Raw genomic sequence first — 14,857 nt, forward strand, 5'->3', positions numbered from 1 at the left:
AACTGATTACATAATACCAGTGCTAGTCAACATTAGCCAAACCTTATTATTGCACTAAACCAAAAGCGGCGAGAAGCTCTCGATACAGTACCATACAAAGTTTGCCGCAGATAGTGTAATTACGAAGCTTGCAGTTCTTGTAATGCTCCGTTCTGCCTCAACATTTTCTTGCTCGCTCGGCGGCGGCATCTCGAAGCGCAGAATAATAATTGATTTGTGATCGTATACTCGGCATCACCAATTACTATCGATATCAGCGATTGGTTGCATTGTCATCGAGAGGAGGCGTGTATCGCATCTCTGCATCCTAGAACCGAACTATATAAGCCCACTGCTCCACCTAGTCTCAGACTTCCCAACAAGCCAGAAACAACCCTCTGTTATTTACTTCACAGAGATAACCTTCCACTGAACCATATTCGCCAGTCTTCTTCTTGTGCGCAGTATTTTATCCCTCTCTCCTTCTCTCTCCTCCTCTCCCTTAAGAACATAACAACCTTTTGCTACGTTCTTTTTCACTTGTTGAGCACAGGAACAAAGATGTCTTCCCGTCCGCCAGTCTACATCGTCTCCGCCGCGCGAACCCCACTAGGCTCCTTTCTCGGGTGAGTAGCTCCCTGAATCCCAACGCCTAGGCGACCAAATCTGTTTCAGATAGCTATTATTGGCATCTCAAGTCCGTCGCCTGCTTTGTCCGAACTTACCATGCTAATTGGGATACTTCCAGAGCTCTGTCCAGCCTGACTGCCCCTCAGTTGGGATCGCATGCCATCAAGGGTAAGATCCCTGCAGTTCCCCAAGGGTGAGAGATGCCATGTCCGGCTAACAGGTCAACCCAACAGCTGCCCTCGAAAGAGTCCCTGAAATCAAAGCAGAAGATGTAGAAGAAGTATTCTTCGGTAACGTTCTATCTGCAAAGTAAGTTGCTGCCTTCCTGCGAACTCGAGTGCCCGACGATTAACGGCTTGCAGTGTCGGACAGAACCCCTCCAGACAATGCGCTCTCGGTGCTGGCCTCCGTGAGTCGACTGTCTGCACTACCGTCAACAAGGTCTGCGCCTCTGGCCTGAAGGCCATCATCCTCGGCGCTCAGACTATCATGACCGGCAACGCCGATATCATCGTTGCTGGCGGCACTGAATCGATGTCGAATACCCCTCATTACCTCCCAAACATGAGAACGGGTGCCAAATACGGCCACCAGACATTTGTTGATGGAATTATGAAGGATGGTCTCTCCGATGCCTACGGAAAGAAAGAGCTTATGGGTCTCCAGGCTGAAGAGTGTGCTGAGGACCACGGTTTCACCCGGCAGCAGCAGGATGACTATGCCATCCGGACATATGAACGTGCGCAGGCAGCCCAAAAATCCGGTGGCTTCGATTTTGAGATTGCTCCCATTGAGATTCCCGGTGTCAGGGGCAAACCCTCTACTATCGTTGATAAGGATGAGGAACCAAAGAACGTTAGTCAATATAACCCTTCATCCAAATTTATTCTTCGTTTCTCCACCTAACAGCCACCAGCTTCACCCTGAAAAACTCCGTGCCATTAAGCCCGCGTTCATTCCCAACGGCGGCACCGTCACTGCTCCAAACTCCTCTCCCCTCAATGACGGCGCCGCTGCCGTCGTTCTCGTCTCCGAATCCAAGCTCAAAGAGCTTAATATCAAGCCCCTTGCCAAAATCCTCGGCTGGGGTGATGCAGCCAAGGCACCCAGCAAATTCACTACCGCCCCATCTCTCGCCATCCCCAAGGCTCTGAAGCACGCTGGCGTCGAGCAATCTGCTATCGATGCCTTCGAGGTCAACGAAGCTTTTAGTGTTGTCGCACTCGCAAATATGAAACTTCTCGGCCTCTCCGAGGACAAGGTCAACCTCCACGGCGGCGCTGTTGCCCTGGGCCATCCACTTGGAGCTAGCGGTGCTCGCATCTTGACCACCTTGTTGGGTGTGTTGAGAGAAAAGAAAGGCAAGCTGGGCTGCGTCGGCATTTGCAACGGTGGCGGCGGAGCTAGTGCCATGGTTATTGAATACTTGCAGTAAGGCTTTGTCTTCTGTGTGACTTTTCATGTCTTTCCTTCAATCCTTTTTGAGAGTGGATTTTTATGCTATGTGCATGAAGCAAGCGCCTAGAATGCCCGATAGAACAATTTCGTTGTTTCTACTCGAAGACACATAGTTTGATATCCCAGGGTATTTTAAATATTAAGAGCTTTAACTGGGATTCTCTATTCAAGAACTCTAAATAGGAAGACAAATGTATAGTCATAACGTATGCACATATGATAATTACAGGTCGAAGACGGATTCGCAGAAGCATCATGCAAAGGCTCCCACCAACGCCATAAGTGCTGCACCACCAGCAACTGCAAAGCATGCTTCAATTCTGTTTCTCCCCCTCAATGTCTCGAAGCTCCTATCACTCAGGAAGTCCTCTGCCAGAAGCTCCACAAGCCCCGCAAACAGTAACAACCCACTACTGAAAGCGTTTGTCATTCCCACCGTAATCAATCCTATTTCACTTGCGGGATCATACAGCGTATGCAATCCCAGCCCTATCGCCTGTCCGATGGGTGTGGTCGTCCCGTATGCAAGAGCCATAAGCCACGGTTTCGGCGATGAAGCCGGGAATAAATCGGGTATCAAAGAGGCAATTCGAGCGCCGAGCGCAAAGCCTTCAAATGTCTGATGAAAGGATATTGCGACAAGGAGGACGATAAAATTCGCGCCAGTGGCGACGCTGAGAGCCATGCCGATGAAAATGCTATGGAATAGAATACCGGCCTCAAGGAGAAGACATTGTATAAGCTGCTTTTGAGCCTTTTGTGAGCGAGAACCACTGAAATGGACGTGGCCATGACTATGGTGAGGGGGCGGTCGGGGGTGCGATGGATGAGCTTCACTGGTAGGGGAGTCGTTGAACTCCGAAGAGTCGTCGGGGAAGGGATCTAGCTCTTCAAGTTGGAGGTTCTCGTCGTCCCCCTGCCGCTGATTTTCGGGATCTTTTGCCAACGTCGGACTGGCGCCGTCGATAAGGCTGTCTCGAGATGCGGTTGGAACTGGACGAAATCCAAGAGACATTTGGCGCGTTCCGTGTTGTGTTCCAGAACCACAAGTATCGTCGCGTCCCACACCAAGACCCTCATAATGGTTATGGTGTGATACCTCATCCATCAATGTATCATATTCACTTCCATGGACATGTCCTGCGCCTCTCATCGCAAAAAACATTTCAATAGTAACCACAATCATCACCGCAATCATCGCAACTAATCCAGCTGTTTCTGGGTAGCCCCTATTCCAAAAATGCGGGAGACATGGGTTCGTCAAAGAAATGAATGCCGTCGGAAGTAGATGAACAAACGCCGTTGCGATGAGGACTCCCGTGCCGAAGTGTCGAGATAAAAAGAGAAAGCGACGGGGAATAGGGAGACGGGGAAAGCGGCGAGCAATTATTGGAAATGAACATGCTAAATTCAAGATCGATCAGCCACGGCTCACAAAAAAAGCTCAAGGATAAAATAAAAAGGTCTCCATCCACCATACCTAACGTGCTGAGGATAAGTATAAGGAATAGCGCAAAAACATGGATTGGCGTGTTATAAGATCCTGCCTTCGTCGTACTACCGCAAGCTGGTCGTGTGCTCGGCTGCGCTGGACCCGGAGAAACTCCCTGCGCTCGTATATCTAAGCTCCGTCTCTCCAACTCTGCTTTTAGAAGAGAAATAGGCACATCGGCTAAGGAGGAAATGCGAGGTCCTGTTTCTGGAGATGGTTTTCAGCACTTCTGCGCTACAGCGGTCTCAGTAGCGGGATAACGACAGAAACGGCATCAAAACGCCCATGTTCGAGGGCCGACAATTGAACAAATCCCTGGGGAGGGGTGGTGGGCGTACCTTGAAGCATTTTGCAACCGGGTATTCTCCCCCCCAGTCTGCGGCGTGACATCTTATGAAATCAATCGCCGGCTGGTGAATGCGCCCATGACAAACATTTAGCGGGCTGAGATCTGCGCAGAAATGGCACGCAGAGCCGGACTGTGGTAATTCCCTCCCAATGCTATCAAGGTTAATACTCTGCGAAAATTGAATCGTCACAGCCAGGGTTCGTACCAACTCAGGTAGCGGGAAAAATCGCGCAGAAGGGCGGAAATTTTCGTGAAACGACCGCTAAACGGTGCTGAACGCAGAGACCAATCAAAAAAATCCCAAAAAAATAACCGTAACTAGCATAACCAGATCTGGGTGGGTTCAACGAATGTAACGAGGAAAAAATTGTCCATCCGCGAATTTGCTGCCAAAACGGCCTCGCCAGTGTTATCGTACTTTTGAGGTTTCTACTCTCGAAATTCCACGACAGCACAAATTTAGTTTGCGAGCTAAGCTTCGGATTACATCATCAGTCTAGCCCTCCGATGCCAAGCCTTCACTTCCGCTCCGCTTCAATTTCGCTGTGCCAAGAAAGAAGATGGAGAGGACAGAGTAAGGGTTATCCTCCTTACTATGCGGAGTAGTTCTAGGAATAGAGGAAACACCAAACCAATTAAGAAGATCAATATATCGAGCTGAGATTGGGCTGAAATTGCGTCGAGACTATTTTAAAATCACGACGTACGGAGTACCTACACACATACCGAACGTTGTCCCTATTGCCTGGTGGGAGTAAGGCGCCAACAAAAGAGCCGCCGAAGCGAGAGAGATCACTCTGACTTATTCCTCTCCTCCCTCTCCTTCTTACGCTCGACGACTCATTGAGTCCAGCGCTCCCATTCTTCGCGATCCTCTCCCTCGCCTTCCGGCATCACACGCTCCACGCATTTCGGAGAAAAAATCGATTGCGCCGTCGAAATTTTCATGGAACGTGAATCCTTCCCGGTCAACGGCTCCATCCAGTAGATCCCAGAAATCCTGGAGCTCGTTGAATCCTTCGCCACCTTTGTTGTGTTGCTCGATTTCCTCGTCCGTGAAACGATATGGCTTTGGTCCCTCCATGCGGAAGAGATCCCAGCGTCTGTCATTCGTGATTTTAAGTTAGCAAAACCTCCGCCATCCGGGAGTAGCGGTAAATATGGGACAGGTGTTGTTTGCCTTAGAACTTTCAGCAAAGATTCTCGAAGTTTCATAAAGCCGTGAGCGGCGTTCCAAGAATCACCGGCAAAGGCGACTAGGTGACCCAGCACTTCACGCTGAGGTACATCTAGGGCTCGGGATAGAAGAGGGTTCTCCAAACTAGTCTGCATCATATACTAATCCTGTGTAGCAGTCCGCTTTATTTTGTCCGTTATCCTCTCTTGTTCGTGCCCGTCGAGCTCCTTGAAGTTATCGGGGCGCTCCCTGATGCCTTCCCCTCTATATGACACTAACGACGGCTTGCGTGCTTGGAGAATCAGCGGCACAACAGGGTTACAGGTCCAGTCAACTAACCCCGAGATTTTCCCATTCCGTACGAACAAACTGTGCCCGCTGAGATTAAAATTCCACAAAGTTCGCCTAAGCAATTCAGGGCTCTTAGGAAGAAGCATAGGGACCACAGAGATATATCGCTTCAGCAGTTCGATGTGTTCCTGTGGAGACGATTGACTTGGTGCATATGTGTATCGGTTGTCATGGGGATACTTCTCCCCATATTTGGGTATCCATGCCATCTCGCGATGAGCGATGGCCTTGACGTATTCTTCGGCCGATTGCCGTGTCGAGGTTGTTCAAGTAATAGTCAGCTCATGCACTCTCCAGCATTAAAATTGTATACTCCTGGAACCTTTTTCTCACAGGGTCCACGATCTATATTCATTTCATCATCCTGTCTCTCCCAAAATTCGCAGTGGACGCTTGGCCCAATCACGAAGCGGTTTTTGGCCAAGTCTCTGATGCTCGACGGCGCATTTCTGATAATTTCCGCAGGCTTACAGCCCGCAAAGCCGTTGTCCGCAAAGTAGATAGATCCTGAGCTTAGCATTCACAGTTACCATCCTCATTTGCCCTTCAAACTTTCCCACAGCGGAGCTTCCATACAGGTTAAGCTCGGCGGAAAGCAGCTTCTGCTCCAACTCCACAACCTCTTCGATAATGCTCTTCTTCTCTGACGGCTTCATCCTGGACCATAAGTCTCCCAGAGGGGTTTCCGACGGCGCCTCGGTGAGAACATACTCCGCTTCCACGGGGTTCTCGGCCACCGACGCGTTCCAATCCAAAACCTTCGGAACAGGCATATCCAGCACGGTCCTCGTCTAGAATTAAGCATCATTTGAGTATGATCCCGTTATTTTTAAGCATAGGACCTCTTACAAACTCCATCACCGCCACGTCTGACGCTGTCGCGTACGTAGCAGGACCCGCATTGGGATGAGGAATTCTCGCCATAACGACCCTCCCATCATCCATTTGCAATTGAAACGTTTTGTGCAAATTGGTCTCGAGGTTCTTATTAGATGCATCTGGATGTGCCTCCCAGCGCCCTGGCAGCGGCATTCTGAAGTTCTTCGACATTAAAGCGTCGATAGCGCTTGCGGAGCTGCTCTTCCTCATTCCAGAGCCAGCGGCCCGTGGTGTAGCGGAAGAAATCTTCATGGGGGTCTGGGGAACATGCTGTGTGGGAGTGTCGGTGAGAGAGTAGGAGCTGGGGCTGTTATCAGATGCCTTGGGAATTTCGAACGAGCGCTTCGGATTGAAGCGTGTATTCGAATCATGGTGGAATCTTGGACAATAGGGACATGTACGCAGGGCAAACCATTTAGGTATGAGAGTGTCCAGCTTATGAGAAGCTGGATGAAGTCAAGAATGTACTCCGCACATAAGGCAGTAATGGCAGTAATGTTGCAGTTGATCAGTCAACCGGAATTGGCTGAGACAAAGCATGAGCGTCAGAACTGCAGCTGTGATCAGAAAAAAGAAGAAAAGCCAATATGCTGTGAAACAGTGACAATCACCCCTGACTGTCCAAAATTCACATCAAACTCTAACCTCCTAGCACATAATTAATCAACTAGGATATTTGATCCCTGGACGACGAATTCAACCACCCACAATCAATTACATAGGTACTAAAATAACAAGCATTATGCGGAGAGGCTAGCATGTAGCCAACCCGATCAGTTAACGTACATACATACGCGAGGGGCGATGTAGGGCTTTGGGACCCTCTTTTGCGAGAACAAGAGCTTTAGCACAGTAAGAGAAAAAGCACCATTTGACTTTCTCAGAGTGACAAGATACTGTAAGAGTGTATCACATGCTATTCGTTATTCCTCTGATGTTTTTCTTTAAAAAAAAAGAAAAAGGCAATAGGAGATTGAAAAAAAAGGAATCCCAGTTAATAGCTAAAGCCGCCCGCGCCCCCTCCAGCCCAGAAGCATGTCCGTGAAAATAAAATCGAGTGTAAAGTACAGACAAAGCATGCAACTCCAGTTGACTGTAGAGTCTTTATAAACGGGGAAACGCAAATCTGGACATAGCCGAATCAGCCGCATGGAAAATCACGGGAGACCCTCATTTGCAAGTTCAGGCGATCCAGAAGAGCGCATTTTCATATACAATAAAATACTTATTGGGGTAAATAAACGGGTAGATAAAAAAAAAAAAAAGGGTATGGATATCAATACTAGCGACGCACGGCAGCACCAGTCGCGGAACCTCATCACGAGAATGTTCAAAGCGAGAACGATGTGGTCTATTGTCAAGTGTGCGTGCACACCTGGAGCACTTAACATTGTTTATTCGCACGATGCTGGTTAAGTCCAGCTGTGGTGGCGATCCATCTAGGAGCCGAGGTGGAAGATAGAGTTGAGAGTTGCCTCAATGCAGAACTTGGTAACCTCGGTGGAGTCGATAACGGGAGCGAATTCGACGTCATCGTCCAAGATTTTGATGTGAGCACTGCTGGTAAGAGCGTTGAAGACGACTGCGACCTTGATTGGCTTATCAGTGGGACGATTGAAGAAGTGGCTGTCACCGCCAGAGATGTTTGCGTGGATGGTGGACTTGGCTCTGGTGTTTCCAGAATCGAGGATCTCGAGAACGTCGAACTCTCCGCAGCCAGATTTCCAGCAGGAGCATTCGGCCTTGCCATATTGAAGGGTACGAGGAATGGCAGCATTAAGGATCCAAGCAGCGGGCATATCCATGTTAAAGCCGGTCTTGCCACTCAGGGGCATGGAAAGCTCGAGGAGGAAGAGCTTGCTTGCGCCATCGAAGCCATCTAAGTAGCAGGTTAGCGGGGCTCCCTCAGTCGTTTTGGTGACACAGAAGACATACGGTAGGCAACAGTTCCAGGACGGACAGTTCCACAAGAGTCACCCTTGCATTCCTTGTCGCTCATGATGATAATTTCCTTGTTATCGGGGATCAAATTATCCTTCAAAACGCAGGGAGAAGCAGCACCGCTCAGACCATCCTCAGAAGCATAGGAGAGGGAGTTTCCAAAGTCACTGGATGAGCGAGTCAGATCCACGAGGTTCGAAGCGACTTTGGGGTATGCAACTTACTAGTCAAAGACACCAGATCCCTGACCACCGTTGTGGTTGAGGAAAGTAAGGCCATCGGCGACACCCTTCTCAGCGTCATAATAACCTTGGCGACCCCATTTGCCGATACCAGCGTTGAATTCAGGAGTCTTCTTGCGAGTATCTCCACCCTTCTTACCGGAGCCCTTAGAATCCTTGTCGGAGCCCTTGTAAGAGCCCGGGGCAGGAGTAGGGGCAGCACCGCCGTCATACTCGTTGGCCCAGGTGACAACTTCGCCGTTGATAGTGGCAGTAACAATGTCACCAACTGCACGTTTCTCTTCGGCTCTGCGATGCATGTGGCCGTGTCCGTGGCGGCGTGCATGGAAGCTGCGTTTTGTGTCAGGCTTGAGTCCGGAGCCAAGGGTATAATAAGCGAATTTCTTTAAGTGAAGAGGGCCACGGAAATGCCAGGACACCTATATCGGAAGCCACGGTAAGATTCGATGTTAGAGATGGATCATGGGCCAACCATACCTCGCCATTCAAAGGAGCAAGTGGCCCACTGAATTCCTTCTTCTTGGAGGCACAGGTTCCTCCGCCCATCTGGGTGACTTCGTCATAGCTGCCGGAGGAGCCAAAATTGGTGTAAGCGATCGAATCAACAGCGGAGCAATACCAGTTGCCTCCCAACTGTTGAGCACTGCCGTCAGAGCAAGCCTGAGCAGAGACGGTGGTGATGGATGCTGCAAGAGCAGCTCCAACAGCGAGCTTAAGATGCATGGCAGAAAATGACCAGTCCGCAAGACGTCTGTTACGCGATTCCCAGGTTAGAACAGATCTGGAACTCTGAGCTGAATAAGAAGGATTAAGTTTAAATGGTCGCCGCGCAGCCAGGGCCTAGCTGTAAGTGCGATTGTGCAAGGAGGACAATTTGCAAACAAAGTGGACTAGAGTGAAAGAGGGATGCGAGAGAAGTGAGAATACAAAGGAAAAAGATTGGAACAAAGTAAAAATACAAAAGTGAAGGATTGGAGCGAAGTGAGGTTGATAATGTAGAGAGAATCACATGGCAGTGAGTACAGGGACATGAAAGATCGGAGCGAAGCAGCAATTGAAGTGCAGAAGGGAGTGCAGAAGGTGCTAACTTACAGAGACTGAATGCCTTTTGATACTGTGAGTGATATGGGTGTGGTTGTGTTGGTTCTCGTGGAGGATTCCGACTGCGAGGAGGATCCCAGTGAATGAGTGACCAGTGTTGGAGTATAAGAGGCCCAGAAAGGAGTGGACAGGCGTTGAAGACAGCCTTGAAGAGAGTGACAGAGCAAGGAACCTCTTGCGCAGGGTGATTGAGAAGTAGACGGAAATGCAAAGGAAGAAGAGAAGGGGAGGGAGGAGAGGAGAGGAGAGGAGGGGAGAGGAGATGGGCGGCGCGAGGAGGGATGGGATTAATTTTAAAGGGGGGGGAGGCGGTTCCTGGATTGGACTGGGCTGGGCAAGGGCCGGGCCTGGGTTGGACGTGGAGAACCGCCAGCAACCAGGCACACAGCAGGGGCCTTGGCTTCCATGTCGACCCAATCCAGCGAGCCTCGACATTCACCCTACATACTCGAAGTTACCGCAGTATGGAGCGCGCCAGTCATCAGGTTACGGGAGAGGCCCCGTGTGGCCGCCGTCTCCCCACCATAACTTCACCCAAGGAACAGAACGGAGAGTGAGGTTTGCCTTTAATTTCCACACACACACACACACACACACACACACATGCACACATCATCACAGGCCACAGCAGAATTTATCCTCTTCTCTTACTCGCGATATTCACTAGTTTTGTGCTGTATGTTCACTCTACTGCAATCCATGGTATCTACTACCAAATGTCAACAGCAGCGGATTCCTGTCTGTTGGATGTTGGTTGCCATGAGGCGTACGGGGAACCGATGGTTGGATAAAAGCGCTGCTGGGCGGGTAACAAACCGTACTGACCTTGTAACTCTCAATTTACCCAAACCTAGTCCAGCCTATCAGCGCAAGTTTATTAAATTACTCACGTGATCCCATCAACTCCTACTGGTCAGTGTAATTCTGGTGAAACGAAACGTGACGCTGAACGGCCTGTAATTTATTCTGCTGGATCGAGAAAGGTGGCAGTCGATGATTCAATAGCCCTGGATGATCATCATTTCAACTGCCCAGCGGCTCAGGGAGTTTCGGCGCCAAGTCCACTGCTCCGTATTTGACAAATTCTTCGTGAGAGAAGGACTATGGAGACTCGCAGCTCATCGCATGGCCACCCGTGAAAAAAGCAATCGCTTTTTTTGTTTTGCCCCCCTTTCCACGACGATGCACACCCACCCATGGTTTTGCTTCCAGGCACGTTGAGACCAACCAGGGAACACCTCGCAAACCTTCGAGCCTTGGGGAGAAACGAGTGGCTGCGACATGTTTGTGCCTGGCCCTTGCCCCACCGCAGAACCGCCCAAAAGAGCTCCGGCTGCGCACTGGGATCGATGTAGTCCAAAGTTCGAGCCCCCTCGCGTGCTTAGCGCCGACCGGCCAAGGCGCAACCTGCGCCAAGCCATCCGCTGTTAGGCTGCTCTGTGGGCTGACATGTGCAAACTCTGAAACGCTGACAGCTAGGGTGCTGCCACGGTGAGGGAGAGAAACGCCCGACTGGCACCAGGCGGCGGTCAGGCAAACGGAGCACTATTTTCATACAAGAGGATAACGGACCACGGCGGATGGAGGAATAATTTTGCTTCCGTTCCATCCATCTTTCCGCTGGGGTAACTGACGACGCACTCAAAGACTCCGGATGCTAGACTTGACAGCACGAGGCACGACTCCACTGGAGCATTTCTCCATCAGCCGATCTGATTCACATTGCCCCGTTGCTGACCCGTATCGCCCCTCTGCAGTCTCTCGACAATCGTCGTCTTTGTTGGCGGAAGGTCAGGGGCGGATCAGCCCCTCGGCTCCTCAGCCCCCAGAATTTTTGTCCACGTTGAAACACAGTTGACTGTGCGTTCTTGTCAGACGAAGTGAGCAGCCAAGATGAAGCCTGGTGGTTCTCTTCATTTATTTGAGGCATTCAGTCGACCCCAGAGCCCTGTCAATCAGCCCTCGCCACCCTTCTACGCAGAGGCCCCCAACCCCTCTTTCTTGATATATACAGAACAGTATGGATTGGCCATTTTCCACACCTCATTCGCATGGTAACCTATATCTAATTCACGATGCCGAAGTACATCTGCGATGGGGTTCATGTTCTCTGTCTCACAAGCCAAGACCAGTTCCCGCGGAACCAGTCCCAAGGGACGTCGAAAGCGGAAGGTATAGGGAAAGAGTATTCTCCATGGCCATTTTGCCACACTCTTCCCTGTCACTAACGCAGCACAATCCAAACCCAACTTTCTCCCTTGAGAGAAAATGCTCAGTTCTACTCTGGACACCGCTCATCCAAAGAAAGATGCCTCTCCTCTTCTGCTCTTTTAGTTCCGGGTTCCTCTTATTTCCGTCCCATCATTTTCCTCTCCTTTCACCGCTCGTCGAAACGGTCCTCGGCCAAATCACGTAAAAGCAGCCCCGAATAAGCGAGCCAAGGGGAAATTTGTAGACTTGAGGGTCGGAGTGGACGTCGGAGATGTATATTTCAGTGCGAACGGTAATCGATCATCCGAGACCATCCAAGTTGTTCAACTATGCATGAGATAGAAGTGCTTCATCCCAAAATTAAAAAGTACCTAAATTAGCTACCTACGTAATATTATCAGGTTCGCGTGATGCCTTCGCCGTTGTGTCACCAACACTGCATACAATCACCCTGCAGAGCACACATGGTCCTTTTCAGCGCTGTAAACACCCCTTGATCCAGCTCACACTACTCCATACCTTTCCTAAAAATTGCGGAATACAACACTGCTCTATGGTTTCTGCTAAAATTCTCTCACTGTCCATGGAATGAACACCTCAAACGTCCTCAAAATTCCAGACCGCAAGTAAAATACTGCCCCGCCGGATCCGGCATCGGACCCCACGATGGAAAATCTCTGATCACACCCGCCCCACGATTAGTCCACGCGATGAAAGTTGAAAAAAAAAAAAAAAAGAAAAAATGTCTACGGATATGTAGACGCGGCAAAGGCTTCGGATATCCCAATTTTCCCGGGAGTGGCGCCTGTGTGGATCATCGCAAATATCCATAGGGCACAGGACAAAAGAAGCCGTCTCCGAAAATACGTATACATTTCTTTCTTGAAGGTCTAGATGATTCCTCCGTTGATCCCGGTTGCGCCATTAAGACGGATACCCACACTCCCCCCGCACTGGAGGATTTATTACCTTTTTCGCTCTCGACATCCTGATGACGGTTGACCGACTTCTCTGCCAAAAGATTCGCGATGGACGCATCACACTAATCAGTGCCGATATCGAAGGATAGATGATCGTCCAAAGCCCCAAGAAACTCGGTTCGATACGCCATAAAAAAGGAGACGCTGTTATCTGCTCTTCACCTTGGTCCACCCTTTCGTCCCTTTTGGCCTGGCACTGGAAGCGGTTGCTTCCCCCCGCTCCCCACGCGCTCTTTCATTGTATTCTTCATCCACTACCGTTCTGGCCGTGAGGATACTCCTCGTATCCTCGTTACCAGGGTCGTTGTCGCGCGCCTGCCTGGTTGCGACGAGAACGTGCCCGTCATTTTGTTCGGTTTCTGGTTGCGGCGTGCCACCCTCGTCCCATTCATCCTCCTCGAGGAGTTCCCACTCCGTCGTGGCCATGTCGCTCAGCAGAGTGGACTTTAACTTGTCGGCAACCTTGAGGGGAGATGGTAGTTTCCAAGTTTTCATAAACTCAAGTCCCTCAGCGCTTCCAAGGAAGGAATGCGCTGTGCCGTGAGAATAGTGCCCTAGCAAGGGAAGCGATCTCGTCCGATGAAGCGCGCCTCCTCTTGTAGGCGCGTCCTTATTGCTTGGAGGCTTTGCTTGCAAGTCTCGACCGGCCAGGGCTTTTGTTAGCGCTGGCGGTGCAACTAGTAGCTGCCAGAGATTTCGCCCCATCTCGCAGACATCCTCCCAAGAATCTTGTCCAATATGTAGACCTTGTGATCGGCAAACCCATGATACGTTCCATGCCAGAAGAGCAACCCCTTCGACGAAAAGAGCATAGCCACCAGGATCTTCCTTGGAAAGTTTAGGAAGGCTGCGGTCGAGGAAAAGCGGCCGGGGCCGCGGGAGGGGCCGACGATCGGGCGCTTTTGATGCGGTTGGGCCGAAAGAATTCGAAGGAGACAGGCCAGGAAACGGGATGTCCTTTGCGATGTAAGATGACCCCGGAGGAAATACTGTAGGTAGAGGATATCCGCGGTGTGGAAGAATAACTTCGGCTGGCAAACGTAGAGCAAGATAATGCGAAACAAGCACCAGCAGGTGCGCGATATGCGAAAGCGACGTGGTAATCTGAGCCGGACTCGCGCCTGGTTCCTGGTCAAAACGCCGGGCCTTCTCAGAGAAGAATATATTATTACAATATCCATGGACTTACTGTTCATATCCCTAGGATCAACCATATTCACACCACCAATAGAATATGTGCTTATGATCTCCCCGTTTCTCCTCCTAGTCTTCTGTCGGAGATTATAGAGGCTGGCTACCTCACGACATAGAAACATCCTAGACTCAGCAGTCTTCGAATGAAGGGTATTCCACGCATTTTCTGTCTTCTTGATTTCCTTCTGCACATTATTCAAGATAGCAGCTCGTCGCTGTGAGAGTTGATAGTTCACCGCCTCGGCGTCAGAGCGTCGCTTTGCGAGTGCGGCCCGCCGTTTCGCAATTTCTTGCTTTCCTTCCTCTATCTCTCGTCTAAGTTTGGCAATCTGGACTTGTATGGCCTCTGTTCTAATCTCCGACTGCGTCTTAAGGGTGCGCATCGTTTCGATGGCTATCTTGGAGGGCTCGTCCAGAGTCGATTTCGGCTGACCGGACCCCGCGGGCGCGATCCCTTTGAAGCCGGCCGCATTTTTAACTGCCTTCTCAATCTTCTGGCCTGCTGCTTCTTTCTCCAGCAACGTCTTTGCGAGGTCAAAACGGAGCGGGTACAGCCGGTTGCGAGCGCAGTTCGGACAGTAAAATGGAAGTGAAGAGTCGGGTGGACGATGGCACACTTGGCAAATCATAGCAAATAATAGGTTAAATATGACTGTTTGAGAGTGGTCATGAAGTAGAATTGGATTCCATGCTCTTTTCCTGTTCTCACTCGAGCTGAGGAGGGATATTGTAGGCAGAGACGGAGGAGCAAGAGGAACAACTAATGCGTGTCTTTGTTGCCCAAGCCCACCACTCCAATGTCATTATAGTCGTCAGCTAGTTACTGTAAAAAGAGGTACGTTCAATATCTCTCCCTTTTCTCAGTTAGGCTGA

General features: G+C 50.2%; 6 protein-coding genes across 6 annotated transcripts; 1 reads left to right on the forward strand and 5 right to left on the reverse strand.

The window, feature by feature from the left end:
• Positions 1–411: 411 nt before the first annotated feature.
• Positions 412–3,475, forward strand: ERG10 (erg10, acetyl-CoA C-acetyltransferase). Its single transcript, XM_003070754.2, has 5 exons — positions 412–605; positions 728–777; positions 843–918; positions 972–1,464; positions 1,526–3,475. The coding sequence occupies exons 1-5, from the start codon at positions 541–543 to the stop codon at positions 2,042–2,044; spliced, it is 1,203 nt and encodes a 400-aa protein (XP_003070800.1). The 5' UTR covers positions 412–540; the 3' UTR covers positions 2,045–3,475.
• On the reverse strand, positions 2,266–3,390 carry D8B26_001071 (uncharacterized protein). Its single transcript, XM_003070753.2, has one exon. The coding sequence runs from the start codon at positions 3,263–3,265 to the stop codon at positions 2,321–2,323; it is 945 nt and encodes a 314-aa protein (XP_003070799.2). The 5' UTR covers positions 3,266–3,390; the 3' UTR covers positions 2,266–2,320.
• A 1,164-nt stretch (positions 3,476–4,639) lies between the features above and the next one.
• Positions 4,640–5,012, reverse strand: AIM9_3 (Phosphotransferase enzyme). The gene has a single exon (XM_066123422.1). The coding sequence runs from the start codon at positions 4,990–4,992 to the stop codon at positions 4,735–4,737; it is 258 nt and encodes an 85-aa protein (XP_065979496.1). The 5' UTR covers positions 4,993–5,012; the 3' UTR covers positions 4,640–4,734.
• Positions 5,013–5,566: 554 nt separating this feature from the next.
• On the reverse strand, positions 5,567–6,567 carry AIM9_4 (Phosphotransferase enzyme; the record flags this gene model as incomplete). The annotated part of the gene is made up of 2 exons (XM_066123423.1): positions 5,567–6,227; positions 6,286–6,567. The coding sequence occupies 2 exons, from the start codon at positions 6,565–6,567 to the stop codon at positions 5,904–5,906; spliced, it is 606 nt and encodes a 201-aa protein (XP_065979497.1). The 3' UTR covers positions 5,567–5,903.
• Positions 6,568–7,002: 435 nt separating this feature from the next.
• TOS1 (target of Sbf) lies at positions 7,003–9,841 on the reverse strand. The gene is made up of 5 exons (XM_003070751.2): positions 9,591–9,841; positions 8,976–9,249; positions 8,481–8,917; positions 8,251–8,423; positions 7,003–8,194 (listed from the first exon to the last, which is right to left on the reverse strand). Exons 2-5 carry the CDS (start codon positions 9,219–9,221, stop codon positions 7,755–7,757), a joined length of 1,296 nt encoding a protein of 431 aa, XP_003070797.2. The 5' UTR covers positions 9,222–9,249; positions 9,591–9,841; the 3' UTR covers positions 7,003–7,754.
• A 2,997-nt stretch (positions 9,842–12,838) lies between these two features.
• D8B26_001075 (uncharacterized protein) lies at positions 12,839–14,835 on the reverse strand. Its single transcript, XM_003070750.2, has 2 exons — positions 13,980–14,835; positions 12,839–13,911 (listed from the first exon to the last, which is right to left on the reverse strand). Exons 1-2 carry the CDS (start codon positions 14,611–14,613, stop codon positions 12,938–12,940), a joined length of 1,608 nt encoding a protein of 535 aa, XP_003070796.1. The 5' UTR covers positions 14,614–14,835; the 3' UTR covers positions 12,839–12,937.
• Between the last annotated feature and the right edge of the window lie 22 nt (positions 14,836–14,857).

This window comes from Coccidioides posadasii, chromosome 1 (genome assembly GCF_018416015.2).
Source record: "Coccidioides posadasii str. Silveira chromosome 1, complete sequence".
Lineage (NCBI taxonomy): Eukaryota > Fungi > Ascomycota > Eurotiomycetes > Onygenales > Onygenaceae > Coccidioides > Coccidioides posadasii.

Bases quoted from the DNA above. Each gene is read 5' to 3' on its own strand.
- ERG10 (XM_003070754.2), top strand. From the start codon at position 541: ATGTCTTCCCGTCCGCCAGTCTACATCGTCTCCGCCGCGCGAACCCCA. The intron at 606-727 runs GTGAGTAGCTCC...GGATACTTCCAG, and splicing joins CCACTAGGCTCCTTTCTCGG to AGCTCTGTCCAGCCTGACTG. The intron at 778-842 runs GTAAGATCCCTG...TCAACCCAACAG, and splicing joins GGGATCGCATGCCATCAAGG to CTGCCCTCGAAAGAGTCCCT.
- D8B26_001071 (XM_003070753.2), bottom strand. From the start codon at position 3,265: ATGATTGCGGTGATGATTGTGGTTACTATTGAAATGTTTTTTGCGATG.
- AIM9_3 (XM_066123422.1), bottom strand. From the start codon at position 4,992: ATGGAGGGACCAAAGCCATATCGTTTCACGGACGAGGAAATCGAGCAA.
- TOS1 (XM_003070751.2), bottom strand. From the start codon at position 9,221: ATGCATCTTAAGCTCGCTGTTGGAGCTGCTCTTGCAGCATCCATCACC. The intron at 8,424-8,480 runs GTAAGTTGCATA...TCGCTCATCCAG, and splicing joins GGATCTGGTGTCTTTGACTA to TGACTTTGGAAACTCCCTCT. The intron at 8,195-8,250 runs GTATGTCTTCTG...CCTGCTACTTAG, and splicing joins TCCTGGAACTGTTGCCTACC to ATGGCTTCGATGGCGCAAGC.
- D8B26_001075 (XM_003070750.2), bottom strand. From the start codon at position 14,613: ATGATTTGCCAAGTGTGCCATCGTCCACCCGACTCTTCACTTCCATTT. The intron at 13,912-13,979 runs GTAAGTCCATGG...ACCAGGAACCAG, and splicing joins TGATCCTAGGGATATGAACA to GCGCGAGTCCGGCTCAGATT.